This window comes from Mesoplodon densirostris, chromosome 5 (genome assembly GCF_025265405.1).
Source record: "Mesoplodon densirostris isolate mMesDen1 chromosome 5, mMesDen1 primary haplotype, whole genome shotgun sequence".
Lineage (NCBI taxonomy): Eukaryota > Metazoa > Chordata > Mammalia > Artiodactyla > Ziphiidae > Mesoplodon > Mesoplodon densirostris.
In genome coordinates this window covers 10513850-10534884 of record NC_082665.1, presented here as the reverse complement: position 1 = coordinate 10534884, position 21035 = coordinate 10513850, and the positions used below count along the sequence as shown (strand labels likewise).

Sequence of the window (21035 nt, the reverse complement as noted above, 5' to 3'; positions counted from 1 at the left end):
AACAGCAGGAAGCAGAGTCAACTGTATATACAGGCGGGCCATTACAATCGCATTTTTTTCCCCTCTGACTGCCAGTTCTTAAAAATCCAAGCGGCCATCATTTGTTTTCCAAAGCTCAACCACCATTAGTTCTTTGAATGTTACAGGAAATACTGCCTGTGGGGCAAAAACTGCCCTTTATTATGCCTGAGAGAAGAGGCGCAGCGGAAGGTATACGGAGGGGTCTCCTGGTTTAAGCTTCCTCCTCCAGGCAGGTCTACCTTTGAACTGTCCCAGAGATGGCTGTTGCTTCTATTTTTATTTTTTTTTATGTTTTTATTGAGGTATAGTTGATGTACAATATTATATAAGTTTCAGGTGTGTAACACAGTGATCCACAACTTTTAAAGGTTATATTCCACTTATAGTTACTATAAAATATTGGTTATATCCTTATGGTACTATATATCTTTGTATCTTATTTATTTTATACATAGTAGTTTGTACCTCTTAATCTCCTACCTCTATCTTGCCCCTCCCCACTTCCCTGCTTCTGTTTTTAAAGATAGGGAACCTACAGCCTCCTGAGTGAGCCTGTCTGGAAGTTTAATTACCCCCAAGGTCAATTGCCTTACACCTCACAACTGCCGGCTCCCCAACCCCATGCCTGCTGTAATCTGAGCCCGCTTCCTCTTTGGTCCTCTGCAAGCACCAAGGTACCTGTGTGGTGTGTCTGTTATGTTTAATGCAGGGTCACTAGGAGTCTTCCATTTGCCATTCCTACTTTGGAAACCTCCCAAGTTGGGTTTGGTTGGAACTGTGTGTTTCTGAACCTGTGGTTTGCTTTTCACACAGAAACTGGAATCAGGGGATGCTACCAAGTCCCAGAGTTTCCTGAGTCCGGATATGGCCAGAACATCTCCAGGAGCTTAAAGAGAAAAATCTGCCAGGGGGAAATGAGGTCAGAAATGACGAGCGTCACGGAGCAGGCAAATGGCACCAAGGAGATGGTGAATGGACACCATGTCCTGGGGGGTGGGGGTGGGGGTTGTCCCTGGTGGATGTGGTGGTTCTCTGCTGGGTTCTGCCCACTCTGGGGTATGGGGAAGGTTGCGGCAGCACCCAGGATGGTTCTAGCGGGTGATCAAGATGCCATGAGACTGTGGCCAGGGCTGTAGGAAAGACTGCCATGAGCTGCGGTGCTCACAGGACCTGCAGAGAGCCACGCCCCAGGGGCGACCTTAGAGTCCCCAGAGGCACCAGGCAGGTCCTCTGGAAGAATGGCCCCGGGGTAGGGGAGCCGAGCAGCAGCCAGAGATGCAGGCAGGGAGGCTCTGCTGGCATTTCCTGAGTTCATTCTCTGTGCCGGGCACACACAGCATTGTGTCATTCAAGCTGATAGAGAAGCTCTCATTGTTATCCCCATTTTACAGATGAGGAAACTGAGGTTCAGAGAGGCTCCATAACTTCCTGAAGGCTTACGAGCCTCAACCGGAACTCCATTTGTTTGTCCCAGAACCCAAATTCTTAACCACTTCATTTTACGACCTGTCATCCCTGCATCGCAACTTGCTGGCACAGTAGGAAGCCCTGTTTCTGACACCCTCAACCCCACCCTTTATAAAAATTAATAGAGAATATTAATTTTCCACCGGGGGCATGACATGGTTAGGAGGCATGCAGATGCTGGGCGGGGGCTCCAGTCAGCTCCACAGATCTGGAACTGGAACCCAGCCTCCATCCCAGGGAAGGGTGTGGTTCTGGAAAAGTGTTACTGTGTGTTTACTCAAAGATAGTCATTAAGTCACCGTGAAGACATTTTTCTGCAGACTAAACAACCCCACTCCTTTTATAAAAAAGCTTTCCTCACAGGAACTATTTTTTTTGTACCATCTTTCTATATTTACTGGTTTTCTCTCAGGCACTCTTCTCCCCTCCCATTCTCTATTTTAAACAATCCTGTAATAAGATTTTGATCTGTGGCACAGAAAGGAAAGGGTCATTTTCATAGATTTCATCTCCAGCCTCCAAGTGAATAAAAGGCCAGCATGGATGGTGATCAGCCCCTTGTGGTCCACTCTGACCCCCTGGCCTCTTTTGACCACCTCTGCCCCTGGCCAATCTTCCTTGAACTTTACCACGTATTTGGTCCTTAGGCCCATGCAGTCCTGAAATGATTCTGACATGCACTTGAGTCAGCCTGACTTCCTTTTGCCCTCCAAGAAGATGCTTCAAAAAAAGAGCTCAGGGCTCAGAGACAACTTTGAGGAGTGAGAGTGTCAAAAGAAAAACTCTTCCTCCCTGCAGGGGTCTGACATTTCCCTCTGGCAGAAGTTTTAGCCACACCTGAGTGATGCTGATGGAACACAAGGGTTCTGGTGCCTGAGTGTACCAGCTGGGAGGGGAGGTGCCAGCCCCGAGGGGCGGCCCACTTACTTCGAGGTTCTCGGGGTCCGTCCACTGTGATTTTGATGGCTCTGTGGTAGGTGGCGACTTGTGGTGGGTTTGTGAAGACGGTGATGGTCAGAGTGAAGCTCTTTCCTGTTGGAACACAAAAGAGAGCAACGAAGAATGAGGCGATGGCCTGAATATATCTGCTGGGTAATTCAAAATTAATTTATGATTTCCAGCCCTCACACTGGAAAGGCGGCAGGGCTTCAGCACACATTACTGGTTTTTCCAATACTCCTTTGAGTTTGGCTTTGCTTAAATTTTGGAATGTACACCTACGTTGTCTAGATGTGACCCTTCCCTTAGTCACGTGGCTTTTGTTTAGTCATGAATAACACAGGATCAAGAGAGATTCGGACGTGTTTTCTTTCAGGTCGGGACCCCAGGGACATAGGAGCAGATTGGCACTGTCCACTCCTCGCCCCCAGGTGCTCCCTTTTAATAAGCTCAGAGCAAATGGAGGAAAAGAAACCATTTCTGTCTTTGCCCTCTAACCTTGTTTGTACCTCCAAGGATTAGGAAAGACAGAATTCCTAGGTTTGAGGCTAGGCTAAATTGGAATGATTCTCTCTATGTTAAAAATACTAATTGCTGGTTGATTCTAAATATTGTTTTGAAAGGCCAGATGTTATTATAGGCACTCGTGGGGTTGGCCAGACAAAATTTATATTCAATACATGGATTTAAGGATATGTAACTGACAGATTGAGATTCAATGACAACTGTTAGCATAAATATGCAGATGGATTTCCATCTAAGCATTTCATACATACTTAAGAAATGCAAGCATGTCTTCATTGCATAGGTTGAGTGCAATGCTTTTAATAATTTTTAAAAATTGTTTTGAGGGGCTTCCCTGGTGGCGCAGTGGTTGAGAGTCCGCCCGCCGATGCAGGGGACGCAGGTTTGTGCCCCGGTCCACGAAGATCCCACATGCCGCGGAGCGGCTGGGCCCGTGGGCCATGGCCGCTGAGCCTGCGCGTCCGGAGCCTGTGCTCCACAGCGGGAGAGGCCACAACGGTGAGAGGCCCGCGTACCGCAAGACAAACAAACAAACAAAAAATTATTTTGAAATATATAATTTATAATAAAAGTATTAATATATAAATACATTAGTTACTTAAAAGCATTTCTTCTTTGCTAAGCAGTTCAGAGAATGCCCTCTGGTTTTGAATTCTGGCTAGCTGACCTTTGACAAGTCACTAGCCCTCCCTGTAACTCAGTGTCCTTACCTGGAAGATGGGTACATATAACTTTTCCTACCTTATCGAATTTGGGGAGAGGTTAAATGAATTAATATGAGTAACATAATTAAAATAGCATCTGGCACATGGTATTCAAAGGTGTGTGTGTGTGTGTGTGTGTGTGTGTGTGTATGGGGGAGGAGAGAGAGAGAGAGAGAGGGAGAGGGAGAGGCACAGCTCTTCCTGCAAGAGAGTTAGAAGATTTAGGTTCCTGTACAAATATTTGACCTCTCCAGATTTCAGTTTCCTGGTTTGCAAAATGAAGGCGTTCATGGGATACATACAATGTCCCTTTAACTCTGATTTTATCTTCTTTTTTTTTTTAAGATTTTTTTTTTGATGTGGACCATTTTTAAAGTCTTTATTGAATTTGTGACAATGTTGCTTCTGTTTTATGTTTTGGTTTTTTGGCCCCGAGGCATGTGGGATCTTAGCTCCCTGACCAGGGATGGAACCCGCACCCCCTGCATTGGAAGGCGAAGTCTTAACCACTGGACCGCCTGGGAAGTCCCTGATTTTATCTTCTAGATGAAATCCCGGTGCCCATCTCCATGTGTAGGCGTGTGCCTGCCCCAGGGGTGTTTCCCCGGCTGCCTACAACTTCAGCATTTCAGAGATTCCATGAAAACCCTGCATTTCCTTCCTAGGGCTGCTGTAACAAATTACCACAAACTGGGTGGCTTAAAACAACTGAAACTTACTGTCTCCTAGTTCTGGTGTCCACAGCGCTAGGAGACAATAAGCTGAGGTGTTGATACAATTACGGCGTCGACAGGGCCGTACTCCCTCTGGGGAAGAATCCGTCCCGGCCTTGTCTGGCTTCTGGTGGTTCCCAGCAATCCCTGGCATTCTCTGGCTTGTGGTAGCATCAGTTCACTCTCTGTCTCCTTCCTCATGTGGCCTCCCTCCCTCTCTGCCCTCTGTCTCCAAATCTCCCTCTCCTTACTAGGACACCAGTCATTGGATTTAGGGCTTACCCTACTCTAGTATGACTTTCTCTTAACCTGATTACATCTGCAAAGCCCCTATTTCTAAATAGGGTCACATTCTGAGGTCACCCACGGACATGACTTTTTAGGGAACACTATTCAATTCAGTACAAACACCCAATGTCATAGAGTTCCAGTCTTGGCACTACAAGTGACAACTGCTCTCTATGTACCTGTGGGTTTTACCCCCGAAACAGTCCCACTCCTGTGGCGGCCCTCCTACAACCATCCTATTCTTGTTTTTTTAATTTTTAAAAACTTTTTATTAGAGTATAGTTGATTTACAATGTTGTGTTAGTTTCAGGTGTACAGAAAAGTGATCAGTTAGTTACATATATATATACTTTTTCATATATATTCCTTTCCAGATTCTTATCCATGATAGGTTATTACAGGATACTGAATATAGTTCCCTGTGCTATACAGTAGGTCCTGTTGTTTATCTATTTTATATATAGTAGTGTGTATCTGTTAATCCCAAACTCTTAATTTGTCCCTCCCTGCCCCTTTCCCCTTTGGTAACCATAAGTTTACAACCATCCTACTCTTGATTTCCTAAATGACAACAAAGAATCACTGTCTTCCTAATGTTGGCCTTTTCAGGTCTTTGTGAAACTTACAAGTTTTCAAGCACTTTCCCATATACTATTTTATTTGGTTCTCATGAAACAAACAAGACAGATTTTATTGTCCTTGGTTAATAGGTAGCAAAGCTAAGGCTCAGAAAGGATGAGCGGTTTGTCCAAAGACACACAGCTGGGATACATGGAAAACCCAGATCTCCGGCTTTGTGCTTCACATCATTGTCATGAGGTCCTAGATCTCTACCTTCACACTCGGTGGTACCAGCACCAGGAATCCAGACTCGTGGTACCTTTCCCATGCCCCGGCCTCCCAAAAGCGAAAATAGTCCTGGTGACACTAATGTACCCAAACTGTACTCAACAGCTAATTGAAAGCCTGGGTTATAGTTCCAAAGCAGTTTCTAACGGAGCTGAATGTGGGCTCCTGGCATTTACCCCGGTTAACCACAGACTGGCCTACTGAATCGGGAAGGAAATTCAACCAGAGTGAATATTTGTGAGATCGTTGCTTGTAATTACAATTCTACTATTTTATGCCCATCATTTTACGTGCAGTCAAGAAGTGTCCGTCCAGCAAAAGCTACTAGGTGGGGCATTTTGGCCACAGTAACTGCGGTTCACGAAGGTGGGGTATATTCCGGTTCGCCTCCTGCACAAAGGGCTGTTGTTTACAGCATGAGCACCAGGACATCTGCTTATGACCTCATAGACAAAGGCAATAAGAGACGTCATTTTGCTCATAGGTGTGTGTGTGACAATTTTCCACTCCAGGAGAACTCTGCCTTCTGCTTCCTTGTATTCTTCCGAGCAGACCTGGCACCAGACTTGACACCTGGGGACAGCCAACCAGTGGGCACACTGAACCCTGGGAACTCTGCCCTCTGACCTCTTCTCTCTGCCCTGGCCACGCCCCCGCCACGCCCCGCCACGCCCCGGCTTGTCCCTGCCGAGATGCAGCCCTTCTTAGCCAGCACCTGCAGCAGTGGTAGCTGCGCCTAGAGCATGCGGGTTATTAGCCAAATTCCGTCATCAAAATGACCTACGGGCCTGGTATTTTAAGTGCGTGGGTGTGGAGAGCAAAAGCCTCTCAAGTGTTTTTCGCAGCAAAGCTGTGGCCAGGCTAGTAGGAAGGTAAGGGAGAGCGAAGGAGGACGGATCATCTAAATAACCAGCGAAATCGGCTTTTGGGGACTAACTGCAGGGCTGGGAGATGGGGCTGCCGTAGAGAGAGCCAACGTTCCCATTTGTAGCCTGAGCGGGTCCTTGCCTGGAGAGGCCGGAAGGCTCCTTGCCGCCCTGGATTGGGCCCATGGGGTGAACAGAGGTGCCCCTGGCTGTGCTGCTGAAAGACTGCAGCCCTGAGCGCCCCAGGGGGCAAGCTGCAGGGTCCCAGGTGCCCTGCGTGGGGATTCACAGTGGAGCGAACTAAGGAAAGGGGGTCCCTGAGACCTTCCTTCTCCTGCTCACGGAAACCTCACCCAAATAGCACCATGAGTTCTGGCGGGTTGTGTCCGGGAGGAATGCTATTTAGAAGCACAAACAGCGGGACTGAATAAGAAGGCGGGAAGAAACAGTGAAGGAGAGGAGGGCTGTCTTGACTGGAGCCTGGAAGCAGCAAAAGACAAGAACTTGATTATACAACCCTGCGGAAGTGCCAAGGCACGGGGTGCTAGTTAACAGTGAGGACTGCCTGGGCTCAAACCCCAGCTCTGCCCCTTGCTAGCTGTGTGACCTTGGGCAAGTTACTTAACCTCTCTGGGGGCCTCGTCATCTGTAAAAGAGGGGTGATAACAGTCCTTCCATCTCATAGTGCTGTTATGCAAATTAACTGAAATAATGCATCAGCAAATATCAGTTTAATGATCACTAAAGATGGACAAACGTGAGCCCACAAAGACCAGAGTTGCGGGCAATCCTGTGAGGTGCAGCTGGCGGTGAATCGACGCTGAGGTCTGATGGTGGGAGGTGAGGCGAGCCTTAGCGTGCGGTAGGTGGTGCCGATGGAGCCCCTCCAGGCCCATCCTCTCTTCTTTAGGAATTTCAGCAAACGCAGGCAGCAGAATGGGGCCTGAAGACCCATCGGGAAAACTGCACGTTCCACTGGAACTTCCACTTCAACGTCAGTCCTACTCCCACCAGCTGGCGACCTTTGCAAGGCACAATTGCAACTGGCTGATCCATTTTATAAACGAGCCGGATCAAACGCTCCCCTCAGACCATGTGTGGTCCCCCTCGATGCCAGTGTGTTCTTCCAAATGCCAGCGCAAAATCTTAAGTGCTTTATTTAGTTGGGAGGAAGGTCACGGGGCGAATCTTCCTGGATATTTGCTGCCATAACACACTCTCCAGGGTGAGGCAGTGACAAAGCCCCAGGTCTGTGCTTTCTTAGGTCCCACGTTTACAGGCCCCGGGGCTGGTGGACTCTGGCAGCCGGCTGTGGTCTCATAAAGCCACGGCTGGACGCTGCAGTTCCGCAAGGGCCCAGGGCACCACGCCACTTCCTCACCACATCGGGGAAGTGGCGAAACCTCAGGATTGCTGCAAACGGGCACCCTGTTCCCCAAGGGCGAGGGTGGGGAGAGGAGCAGAAGGTGAAAAGGCGAATCGAGATCATCTCACGCCCTTAGAAGCTCGTGCCCCGTCACGTCGCGGCCACGTCTTCCTATGGCGATGGGTGTCTCCCTCCGTTCTCTTGTGATCGCCCCTCCCTAAGTCTGGTTCACGGGTAGCCAAGCCACTTGCGCTGGCTCCTCTGCCACTGGGTTCTGTTTTGGTCACTCTCCTTGGTGAAGGTTTGGACCCATGAGTCACCTTCTCCTTTTCGGGCCAGTTTCGACGGGGTGTGAAACTTGCCCTTTGTCACGCAAGGGCAGGCTGTACACACGGAGGACCGTCTGCTGAGGGGGTCGCAGAGCTTAGGAAACGAAATCACGACAGTTTCCACTCATTTGTGCATCTCTGCGGGGAAACCGGTCACGCTCACACACTTTAAACACCCAAGAGAGGGAGAAAAGGAAAGTCAGAGAGAAAAAAAAAATGCAGCTTTTGAAAACCAACAAAGCCAGGGAAGGCTCAAGTTTTACTCTTTGCAAATTCTGGAAATCCCAAAAGATTCTGCGATGTTGCAGAATGTTGCTCTTACCATGTAGTTTGTGCCAGGTCTAATTTTAATCACAGATAACTAAGTATTATAATTAACAAACCCTCAGATTCCAGGAGAAATCTGAATCGGGGATATTTTTCACAAAGTACCTTGAATGTATGTTTCTCGCTTTTCCACTGGAACAACCTAACGGCCAAAGTGTGTGTTTTTCTCCTCATCCATTTCCTTACCCAAACACTTACCACCATTTTTGACAGTGGGGCTGTATAATTATTTATTTGGGGATTTCTGAATAGAGGACAGATTCTTCAAGTTGTGCAGAATCTCCCGGTTTCTCTGCATTGAATTGAGGCGACGATGTTGGTGGGTGTCCACTTGGGTGTAAAGTGCTGGTGTTTACAATGTCCTTATCCGATGGCACCTGCAGCCACGCAGGCAAAATGTAGGGGGGAGGCCCCAGCTATCGGTACGAGGATAACTCCCCCAAGTTGCCTGAAAGTCAGGTGCTGAAAATACAGAACTAAGCTTTCCATAGAAAACAGCATGCGTTGGGGCTTCCCTGGTGGCGCAGTGGTTGAGAGTCCACCTGCTGATGCCGGGGACACGGGTTCGTGGCCCGGGCCGGGAAGATCCTACATGCCGTGGAGCGGCTGGGCCCGTGAGCCATGGCCGCTGAGGCTGCGCGTCCAGAGCCTGTGCTCCGCAACGGGAGAGGCCACAGCAGTGAGAGGCCTGCGTACCGCAACAACAACAACAACAACAACAACAACAACAAACAGCATGCGTTGAGCATGATGGAGCATTTGAAAAACAGCAGTTTTACTTAGAGAAAACCAAAAACATGCCAAGTGTTTTCTCTGGAGTTGTTCTACAAAAATGAGTTGTTTGAGGACAGGGATGGTGTTTTATTAATCTTTGCATTTTCTGTTCTGAGGCAGTAAACAAAAATGTTTGATGAATGGATCAATGGATTATTCTGTAAACTTTCAGTTTGACAGCTGGTTCTGTCTGAGGTCTGAATTCACTTGGAAGGCTCAGTTCTCCCTTTTGGGGGCATGGGTGTGAGCCCAGCTTTACTAAAGGGCTGGATGGGCAAGGCTTTGTCTTCTTGAGGAGCATTACGGAACCCCAAAGAAGCATGATGCTCTCACGCTATTTTTGCATTTCCTTTCCTCAGATGTCATGGTCCCTTTCTGGTCTTCCTTTTTTCTTCTGGTGTACCAGTGCCTGAGTGTCTCGGGGGAGGAACCAAGTTTTAATCCTTTTAGCCCAAACACCTCCAAGACCCTGAATTCACAGCCTCTTTAGGTCAAGGCCACGCCTGCTGTCCTGTACTTCCATCCTGGAGAACCCTTTGGTTGGCACACCCCAATTCCACAGTTTCCACCCATCGGGCCAAATGCCACACAGGACAGGTGACCAAAGTGACCTCCTGGGGCTGGCCTACTCCTAGCCCTGACCTGCTGGTGCCCATAGACCAGTGCCTCAAACATACAGCCCAAGGCCACGTGCCACCACGGCAGAGAGGCCCGGGGGGGGTGGGCATTTTGAAGGGAACGTAGCGTCAGGGTCCTCAGTGCCTGCTCGCCAGCCTGTTCGCACCCATAGCTCTATTGCAGGAAGCTGGGAGGGCAGGTGGGGGTGGAGGCCAAGTAGGAAGAAGAAGCAAGGTCTAGGCAAGGCTGCAAGGTGTGGTAGGCGGGGCCTGGAGGGAGCTGATTTCTAGACACGGTGACATTTACCAGATGGTGGGTCTGCAAACTGGATATACAGTGACCCCTCTGTATCCACGGGTTTGGCATCCATGAATTCAACTAACCTTGCATCCCATCTCTAAGCTCCCAAGCACCCTCCAAAAAGCCCTGTCTGCTCTTCAGTCTGCAATCCCAGCATCTTCGTACCATTTGTATCTGGTGATGTCAATTCCCTGCTTAAAACCTGCTCGGGGACCAGACCAAATTCCCAATGTGGATGCCAAGGCCCTTACCACCTCTCTTGGCCAGCTCGGTGTTCCTCCCCAACTCTGTTTTCTCTGCTTGGACACTCTTCCTGATGCCTTCAGCTGGTAGCCCCCTCGTCACCCTGAAACATCTCCACTGAGACGACAAGCTGTCCAGAGAGACCCCTAAGCTTGCAATGGGTTATGCACCCAGCTGTGCATTTCGCTTCTGTCACTCCTTTCACTATGCTGCTGGCCACTCAGAACAGTGACATCTGCTTAACTGCGGGCCCCTCCCTGGCCCCGGCATGCTGTGGCTTCTCTTTCGCCGGCCTTTGTATCTCCAGTGCTAGCCCAGTGCCTTGCAAGCAGCAGGTACACAATGCACATCTGATGAATGAATGAATGAAAGAAACACCCCCATGAAATGACCTCTGTGGGTGGGGGACAGTTCTAATAAAGTAGCCATGGGCACTATACTGCCCTGATCGAACAGGGTCCGAAGCCTGTGAGCAACTCACGAATGAAAACAGAGAACACAAGGTCCATCACCAGGCTGCTGCCCAGCAAATGCCCAGCATGATTATAGTAGTATTATTCCTTCATTTATTTATGAATATTTATGAAATTCCTGCTGCGTCTCAGGCACTCTAATTTTACAAAGTTCCTCGGAGGATAAAGGAATATAAATTCCTTGCCAACGAGGAGTGGACAATGGAAATAGCAGCGCTCCTGACTTTCTGACTCAGGGAGACACGGGCTACCTCCTGCCTACTCTCTTCCCTCCTCCTTCAGTGACTCTCCCACAGAAGGAAGAACGGTGCGGCGGTGAGTCACAGCTCTTTCTTCCTAAGTTTTGTTACACACACCGTCTCATTTTAATCATCCTAATAACCTTTTGAGGTACATATGAAGAGCACTGTCATACCTATTGTACAGATGTGGAGACTGAGGCCGGCACATCTAAGTGAGTCCGGCAAGCACACCACCTTCTCATACTTTGTCACACTACCTTCCAAAGACCCGCAGAATCGGCACAAATAGATGCGTGTGTTTCTATGTTGTTATCATGAATCAGAGGAATATTATACGGGACACAGTGGCCTTAGTGGACTCCATAGCCCATGGATTTGGGCAGAATGCAAGCTACCTCTCCAAGCAACAGCCAGATTGATCGATTCTCTGTTGACATGTGACCAAAAAAGAAAAAAACATGTGTGGATGTTGGCTTGAAGTTTCTGAAAATGCTGAGATACAACCTTCAAATGGCTTCCAGGGGAACAGCCAGGATGTCCTGAAGTGTGGTCCAAGGCGAGCTGCCGTGGCACCTCTATAAAACTCCCCTCAACCAGGGTGGAGTCAGCAACTACGGTGCAGGAAGAATGTGATGCTGCTGGGTGCCAGCCTGCGGAGCCCGGCAACAGGACAAAGGGATTATTCTGCTTCATTGTGAAAATGCAGTGTTTGTTGTTAAAATGCGATTGGGAATTAAAGGGGCATGTATGAATCATAAATATTTGCATGCCGTTAATGTTTGGGCAAAAGAGTTGGAAGGACTAAGTTGGGAGAACTTCTTTTCCCATGAAAAACAGTGCCTCGGATTACAGTACATATTTAATTTCATCTCTTCCACTGCTGATCTGAAATCGCAGTGCCCGCTGCGCATAAATAACCCTTCCGTGTCCTGAGAGCTGGCTCTATGGGGCCGAGGGATCAGGATAAGGGTTGATGTTCCCTCCCAGAAAAGTCATTCATTTAGACAAACAAAAAAGCAGGTCCCGGTTGTATAGTTTGTTAGGAGCTCACAGAGTTGCCCTCAGCTTCCCTGCAGAGTTAGTCACAGCAACTGATCTTACCACGAAAAGCAGTAACCCCTAAAGTCTGTGTTATTTCAGGTAATCATCACCGTACCCGGCCCCCTTTGGACAAATGCTGAATCGGGCTCAGACACGTCAAGTGACTTGCCCACAGACACACAACTCTGAGCCAGTGTTCTCAACCAGTGGTCCTTCCCCCCATCTCTCCCCCAGAGAGGGACATTTGGCAAAGTCTGCAGACACTTCTTGTTGTCACCACCCATGAATGACATGGAAGGAATGCTCCTGGCTACTGGGTAGAGGCCGGGGATGCCACTAACCATCCCAAAATGCAGAGGATGGCTCCCACAACAAAGAATAATCAGCCCTAAACGTTGATGGTGCCCAGGGTGAGACACTGTCCTCCCAGGGAGAATTCAGTAACATCCATGTGCTAACCACTATGCTCTACTGCCTAGAGTAAGCAGAGTCCTGGGGTAGTCACTCATCTGGAGATATTTAATGAGTCCCCGCTCTGTATCAGGCACTGGTCTAGTGACGGGTGATACCATACAGTGCTGTTCTAGTTAAGGACGGGATCTCTTGTGCTTTGAAAATTCTTGGAAGGCCACCTCCTGGGGAGTTCCACGCCCATCTTCATCCTTTCCCTGGCGCTGGGGTCCCAGCACCGCAGTGCACCCGTGCGCGTCTGCCTGCCACAGCTGTTCCTAAGCTCCTTCCCCAGCGACCTTCACTTCCCAGAACGTGGGCAGCGTGTGGGCTCCGTATAGCCCAGCCCAGACACCGCCCGGGAATTCCCAGGAGGATAGCTAACTCTTACAGGTCTCAAATGATTTGACACACAACCGATCTCCATGCCGAACCTGGGAGCTGGTTGCTTTACTGAGGAAAACTTACAGGAAACAGAAGGGGCAGGAAAGTTCGGAGTGAGGGCCCCCTGCAGAGTAAATGCAAACAAACAACCAACTAGAGACGGCAGTCACAGCAAAATGTATTCAAGAAACTCCACCTGTAGCAGACACCACTGTGATTCAATGAGAACTCCTAGAGGACTCTTTTTTTCAGACTTTTTTCAAGTCATCTTCCCCTGAAACTTCTTGTATTGTAGAAAATAGGTGATAGCAGAACCAACACGTAAAAGCACGTGGGAGAAAGCTCCAGAAGAACCCAGCCCTCTGTCTGCCCGTGGTCCCTGCACACCTAACACGTGGGCAGCGAAGCAGGGCTTCCTAGGGATGGACGGCAAATCAGCCTCTGTCCCGTCCTTACGCCTTCCATGCATTGCCCTTGGGTGTGCAAACTGACTCCTTTTCGGTGTCTGTAAGGTATTGGTCAGTGATGCATACCAGGACCTTGCTTTTAGCCCTTTTTAGTTCAAGTGGACACTGTCCACTCACATCAATTCATGTTCCTGGATTAGTGGATCTGTGGCCCGTGACTGAAGCCTGATGGGGAGGGGAGTGGCAATGAGAAGCCAGCGTGCACTTTCACTGTTTCTGATGGTCCCTGTGGACCTGCACCTGTGTGGTATTCCTGAGGGAGCAGCTGTAAGTGGGGGGAGTCCTCGAGGGAGAGCTTTCCCTGCCGGGTGGCCCCCTCCACCTGCAGCCTCTACTTCTGGCTGCCACACATCCTCCAACCCAGGAGATGCCAAGATGGTGCGATCCTATGCACACAGAACTCTAGTATATTTTCATATTTAGAAAAAGACTAATATGCAGTGATGTTCTCTCATTTTTTTTTTGTTTTTTTTTTATTCTGTGTGAATTGAAGTTTTTCATAAGTTTGGTAAAGAGGCAGAAAGTGTTAGGGAAGAGAGGAGACATTTTATGACTTATCATGATCATTCGTGTGAGGCCAGCCCAGGGTTTCTCAGTCTCAGCGTGATTGATGCTTTGCAGGGGTAGGGCTGTCCTATGTGCTGTGGGAGTCATTCTACCCACTAGATGCTAGGAGCACGCCCCACCCCAGGGGTGACAACCAAAAATGTCTGCAGGTATTGCCAAATGTTGGGGCCCACCGAGGGAGACCAAATTGATAGGCAGATTGATAGATAAGATCTACCAACTATGACCTGCCTGAGGTTTCAAGCAGGACGGGGAAGGCAGAACATCTGGACAGACCCAAGTGCCAGAACATCTGGACAGACCCAAGTGCCATAGGTACTGGAAACATACCACATAAAGAAGCCAAAGCTGTATTAGGATATGAGTTTAGACTGTTTCTCATTAATTACAGATAGATGGATAGATAGGGATAGATAGATAGATAGTGACTGTACTCCATACAATGGTTTCAAATAGAATGAAGGAAAAACATCTCTAAAAACCCGAAACCAATGCCTGGAGCAAACTGGGGTGTTTCCACGTACAAACAGGCCCATCCCTCCTTGCCTTCTCTGCTGAGATCTGATAAGCACACAGTCCACCAACTGTGCTCAGATGCCTGTATTCCTGTGTACAGCCTTTGTCTGAGCCAAGGAGAGTCTCCTTTGTTTGCATAAGGTGACTCAGTTAAGGCCACACACCAGCGCGAGGGTGCTGGCCAGACCTCCCATTCACCAGACCCAGAAGCATCCTTGGATCCGGAAGCTGGGGGGAGGGTGCAGCTCTGCAGACTGGGCTGCTCCTCCATCCTTAATGACGCTCTTAAATCTCAAGGTAAAAGCAGGGATTCATCTAAGTTGAGAAACAGACAGGAAATTTACTTACATCTTTGAGAAAAACACAGTTTAAGTGGCTCCTACATGAATGTTTCTTCACCAAGGAAACCAGAGGAAACGCATTTTGAATCCAGTGGCGGGATGGCCACCGGGCCTCTCGAAGGAGGTGGTTGGGATCACCTTCTGATTTATGGGTCCTTCAACTACCTGAAACCCTCGTTGGAGGAAGTTCAGTGACATAAAATGGAGTTCCTAAGTGGGATACGCTGCTCGATACAGCCTAATAGAGACTGGAGCGTGCTGGAATCCCAAATCGGCACCAGCAACAGGAATGCCATGGAAAGCTCGGTTCTTAACATGGACCGAAATACATCTCTGTTGAAAGTGGGACTCACCTCAGGACCAATGATGGAGGGTGGGCTTTGCCTGAAGTCCACTAATGCAGGCTTATAAACATAAAATCTTGAATGCCCCAAGAGTGAGCTGATAAAACTGGCACCTTTGAAAGTATGCACAGGCAGCTCATTAAATCCACACTGCTCACTTATTAATTCCTGTTAGTTGCTTTACTGGGGCTTCAGATGAGAAGACCTTGTTAGTATGGATTTAGTCCTCAAAGATAATTTGGTCCAGGAAGTCTTCTCAGTGGTAGTATGGACGGACACACACACACACACACACACACACACACACACACACACACACACACCCTTCTGGCTGAAAGTCCACGAAATCCTTGAAAACCACATAACCTCTCCATCTTGACAGTACATGGTTATTCATCAACATCCCCTTTCTCATCTGAACATGCTTTATAATCACCAACAGAAAGAAAACAATCATCAGACAATATACCATCTCTCTTTTCAACAAGTCATTTTCTTTAAAAATAATAAAGAAAAAGAAACAGAATATGTTCTTCCATAACCAGTTTTCTCCATTCCCTCTTGCCTCTAGCCAACCAGCACAAAAGAAAATACAAAACTGATTCATTAGAACGAGAGCAGCACTGCAGCCGTTGGCCGGATCACTGTTTATGTCTATAATGCTTGCTGCTGAAACAGGAAGCTCTAAAAATCAGTCAACCATTATTTCTCTTGGAGGCACTTTCTGATTGATAGTCTTCTGTCCCCACCAAAAAGGGCTGCCTCAATCCAAAGCAAGCCGGCTGGCAAGGAAGGGGTTTGGGGGACGGGTGGTGGAGAGAAGTCCAGCTTCTGCGCATCAACTCTTAAATATTGTTCATATAAATAACCTCAATTTAAAAAAGCGGTCCAACACCATCAGCAATGCCTGGTACTGCATTAAATCAGCAAGAAAACCATGAAGAGATCAACTGCAAAGCTGCGTGTTCCAGGCACAAGCCGTTTTCAAGAAAGTTCTCCCTTTTGCCATGACACCAGGCGGGATAGGGACTGCTGGGTGGTGGTTTGGGGGAGGGGTGGGAAGCAACTTGCTTTGAGAAAGTGTTTTTACTCTTTTACGGGCAAGTTGAAACAGAATGAGAAAGCTGATCTCTAGAGATGAATTCTACATCAGATCATGGGCACTAGCTTTCGCCCTGCCATCGAAAGGCATTTATTTGCTAGGGCTGCCAGAGACTGCGTGTATCAGAAGCTGGGTCTTTTCCCATCCATATTTGCCCACACCGAAGTCTGAAAACAGATTTCAGCATATATATAATTTTAAAATGTAGATCAATAGCAACTCAAAAGAGGGGGAAAATGGGAGAGTTGATTTTAACACAACTCTCGTCTTTTCCTTGTATTCTCTCCAGGAGACCTGACTGCCAGCTCATTATCTTCAATGTTATCCATGAAACAACACTGGGATTGTCAGATGAATTTTCCTCCCACTATTATATGAGTCTGTGATAAAACAGAGAATGACTTGGATCCTGTGATAATATTGTGAGTCATTCAGACCATTTCTCAGTAGTGACCACTCCATAAAGACACGTCTCTGCTTAGAATACCGGTACACTCTATCCTTTCTACATGTACCTTTCCTTCAACCACAGTCTATCCCTCATCTGAAAGGCAGCCTCCCCATACTATTCCCCGAATAACATAAAATACCCTAAGAATGAAAATGCCTTAAGTAACAAACATGACACAAATATGCAATAACCCCGATTGTGACAGCGTAAATATTATGTCTGGGAAGACATCCACAGCAAGAACATAAGGAAGGAATTTCATTTTATAAAAGAGTTGGGAAGGGTACTTGTTTGAAAGTGGGCAAGATTAAAGTTGCCAGGGAGATCAGCATAAACACAAACGTCCACCAAGAAATTAACCCCAGTCCTAACGGATGGGGGAGCACGTGCCCTCTCTGGGCTGGTTGTGGAATTCGAGGTGCAGGTCTGCAGCTGGGGGGCCAGGCAGTCGCTAGAGAGGAGGCTGCCCCTTCGATGACAAAACAAGCCCCTCTCCTTTGCAAGGGACCATATGCGTGAACACCTGATGGCCTCTCAAAGGTCTCGACCGGCGGTTTGACTGGGATCTGTTTTCCTAATTATACACACCAGGTCCTGGCTATAATAAAAGCAGGTGTAACCAAAACAGCACAGGGTGCAAGAAGAATGTCTAACTCATTTGTTTGTTTATTTCCTCACTTTCCAGTTATCTACAATGTGCAGCACAGCGCTAGGGGGGCCCTCCATAGTCAAGGCAAAGTTCCAGATTCAGAGATTCTTGGCTTGGCGGGTCCATGGATCCCCAGAAGGTCCATAAACAAGCTTCAGCGGCCCTGAAAACTGAAATTGTACAAGAAACTGTGTGTGTAAGTGCACGTGTGCATTTTTTCCCCCCTGGGGAGAAGGCTTCCAAGGATTTTCAAAATTATTCATGACGCTCCCAAAAGATTAAAAACCATAGTCTTAGGAAAATCAGAAGGAAATTTGCAGTGGATTCTCTTCCCCCATTTACGATGTGGGAGCTAATACGGTCTGGTAGATTTCCTCTTTGGTTCTAAAATGAATTAACTAAGGCCATAATCCCTGATTGATCGGTTCCTTTACAACTGATTAAGTACTCCAATAGCGACGGGAGCCCTCACAGATTTCATTGCTGAAGTTTCTTCGACGTCTCTCGGCTGCAGCCATGATACACTTTCTTGTAACTGAAAATATCCGTAGCACCTGCCCCAATGACAGATGTCAGCTGATGTCAGCTGCTGCTAATGATCGTCACCTCTTGATCCTGAACTGTGATTTTCTGGAGGTAAGGGATAGTCCCAGGACGTGTGTTTAAGTGTGAATTGTTCTGAACAAGAACCAGTGTGCTGGGCGTCAGCTCCCCTCTTCTGGGAGTTGCTATCTCTTCTTCCATTGTAAAGGAATGGTTGATCTATATGGAGATACTGCATCAAAGGGAGAAAATTCCCAGGGGGAGATATCCCTGAAGGAGAGATTTAAATGGTCAGGGCCAGAAAGGAGGGAAGGAAAGAACAGGAAGGAGGAAGGCTCAGACTGCTGAAGCCTTCACCAATACTTTTTAGGGCCCAGTGTTGTCAGCAAGGCTGTAAAAGCCGGATGGGCAGGTTTTCCCAGTTGCAGGCTGAACCCGAGGTTAGGAGCTGTGGTCCTGGACATCAGCCAGCGCCCAGACAGATTGGTTTTGTCGAACAGAGAAAAACCCTTCCATGTTCAACCTCTGGCAATTTCTACGAGGTTTTACAATCCCCAGGGACTGGCAGCTGAGAAAAGAAAAGGGAGTTTCTTTTTCTACCCTTTATTTGGAACTGAGCACCAGGCCCCTTGGAGAATCCATCAGACCAGTGGCTTTTGACAGAATGGGAAATTGGCACTGAAATGTTCAGTGAGCCAACAGCCAGGACCTTCTCGGCCCCTGTGTGGTGCGTTGATGCCAATGTCATATTTTCAGACACATTTTCAAAACCAGAAAACGAAATAGTGGATAGTCTTAAGATTAAAAATGAAATCGTGGGTAGTCTTAAGATCACTTAAAAAAATGTGATGAAACTTTTAAAGGCCAAGATTCAGTGAGGCAGATTAAGACTAATTGTTAAAATGAGTGAGAGTCATCTGCTGTCTTCATAATGGGAAGCAAATTGCAAAAAAAAAAAAAAAAAAAACCTGGCAGGCTTTGATGTTGACACTTACACTTGAAAGAGTAAAATCAAGTTGTATTCTACCACTATGGGGAGAAGTTATGACACAGAGTCAAACTGGGCCTTTTGATGGCTCATTTTGTCTTGTAGTCCTAACCGAAAAAAAAAGAAATCACTCAAGACTGACAATATACACAGCAACTGTAATTGGGCAAAACGTTCATTTCGGGGTTCCTCTACTTTGGATTGCTTATTGTCATGCGTGGGAAGCAGAGACTGGTCAGAACAGATATTGTCCATATATGGAGCGTTTCAATTAATTTTCTCGTTCCAGGTTATCAGAAGACAGCCCAGCCTTGGGTGCAGTTATTTCACTCTGCAAACTCAAGGGCATCCTGGCACGAATCAGGCAGCCAAATGCAAACACTCCACACCTTGGGGAAACAGTTCCTCGTTACCCAAGTAAACACGAGCTTCTCTTAGTCACCCACTTGAAACAGACATGGCCAGTGAGGGGCGAGAAACGCCAGAAAAGAAAGCATGCTGCTTTCAAAATTTCATTCTTTATCATCACCAACCTCCTGGGCCTTGCCAAAACGCCCCTACTGCACTTCTTATGGGAAAATGCCATGGGCCATTAAAGAGTTTCCAAAACTTTCATAACCAAAACCTGACCCATAGACCCACATAGATGCATATGATGATAATATTACTTCCTCTGGAAATGCAATGAAATGCTACTCAGCTGTGGCTTCCTAAGAACAGAAATCCACAGGAATTGACCTGAGATGGTTACGAGGCTGGAAGGCATGGACCAGGCGGTCGGGCCTTTGTTTTTTATTGGCTTCTCACCCACTCCGCCAGCTACTCATCTGAAGCCTTCAAGATGTTTTCTAAACACACATCTCTGAATCATAATGGGAATTCCATTTACTGAAAGGTGGGGACTTTTAATATAACAAGTGAACCCATAGAATGACTTGTGCCTTTATACCTTATAGCACCATTCAAGCTTTCAATAAGTGGATGTAATTTTCTTGGTATTACCCTATTATTAACATAGTGCTATGAACAAATATTTTCAATCATGTTATACGTTTTTTACAATTTTCTCTAGCTTTGATTCTATTTCGAAAATTCCCCAGACAGCTAGGATAGCACAAAAACAATAGCCAAAAAAAGCAGCATGCCTTTACCCCCATTCCTCTTTGACTAATCAAATTCCCCCCAAACACAGATTTTCTTATATTTTAAAATGCCTTTATAAAGAGTAATGATTACTCTTATGTTTAAATGTCCATTGGTTGTACTTTTACTTTTTTTCAATACAAGAGTCATCTACTGTTATTTAGGTTACCATGTCTTTTTTATCATACTCAAAATAACTTTTATTCCTAAGCTTACTCAATACTATATTACAAAAATGAGATTTTCAAAACAAACTATCTTACCTCCTTCAATTAAACTAATACTACTTATTGCTATTTGTAAAATAGGACTAAGGTTCTTACAATACAAAGAAAACACAATATTTGAAAAAAACTGGAAACCGGAGGAGATTACAATATGCCAAGATTCCTCTTTCTGCTCTAATACTTTGATAATGGGCACGGAGAAAGAAAACTACACATAGAACTTCACTGATGCAATAATTCCTCTGCAGAATCCAGTCTTTAATATTATCAGTACCTAAAATACTAATAAGGCATCCAAATTACATATAGGAAGGTCACATTGCCATCAAATTCACCAAGCCAGAATGTTACTATTTCTTCATATTTTACCATAAAAAATGCTTCCTCGAAACACGTTTCAATAATCATCCACTATATAGCCCTTAAAATTATTAGAAGTGATCATTTGAAACTCTGTCACTTGTCAAAGATAACACATGGACCCTAAGTTAAAGGTTTCCAGTAAAGAGATATCTGAAAATTATCAAAGAGAGAGAACCCCAGGTGTATAATCTTAGTTTCCATGATGGTAAGTTTTATATTTTTACATTTTAGAAAAGATCTGAGAGGTTTCCTTGAAATTCACAATTCATGTTTTGCCTGCTCCAAATCAGTCTTAAACCAATTTAATAATAGAAAGCAATAACGTAAAGCCAGATTCTGCTAAAAACATTAAATTTTAAATAAAAAGCTGATGTAGCAATAATAACAGGAAGAAATGACTGTATTTCTAGGGAAT

At 46.7% G+C, this 21035-nt stretch overlaps 1 protein-coding gene across 3 annotated transcripts in view; it reads right to left on the bottom strand.

Annotated features, from left to right (window-relative positions):
- RUNX1 (RUNX family transcription factor 1) overlaps positions 1-21035 on the bottom strand; it is a 244883-nt gene that overhangs the window by 62165 nt on the left and 161683 nt on the right. For all 3 annotated transcript variants that reach the window (XM_060098514.1, XM_060098511.1, XM_060098512.1), the window contains one exon: positions 2416-2520. In XM_060098514.1, the coding sequence (XP_059954497.1) occupies positions 2416-2520 (105 nt within the window). The remainder of the gene's footprint in view (positions 1-2415; positions 2521-21035) is intronic.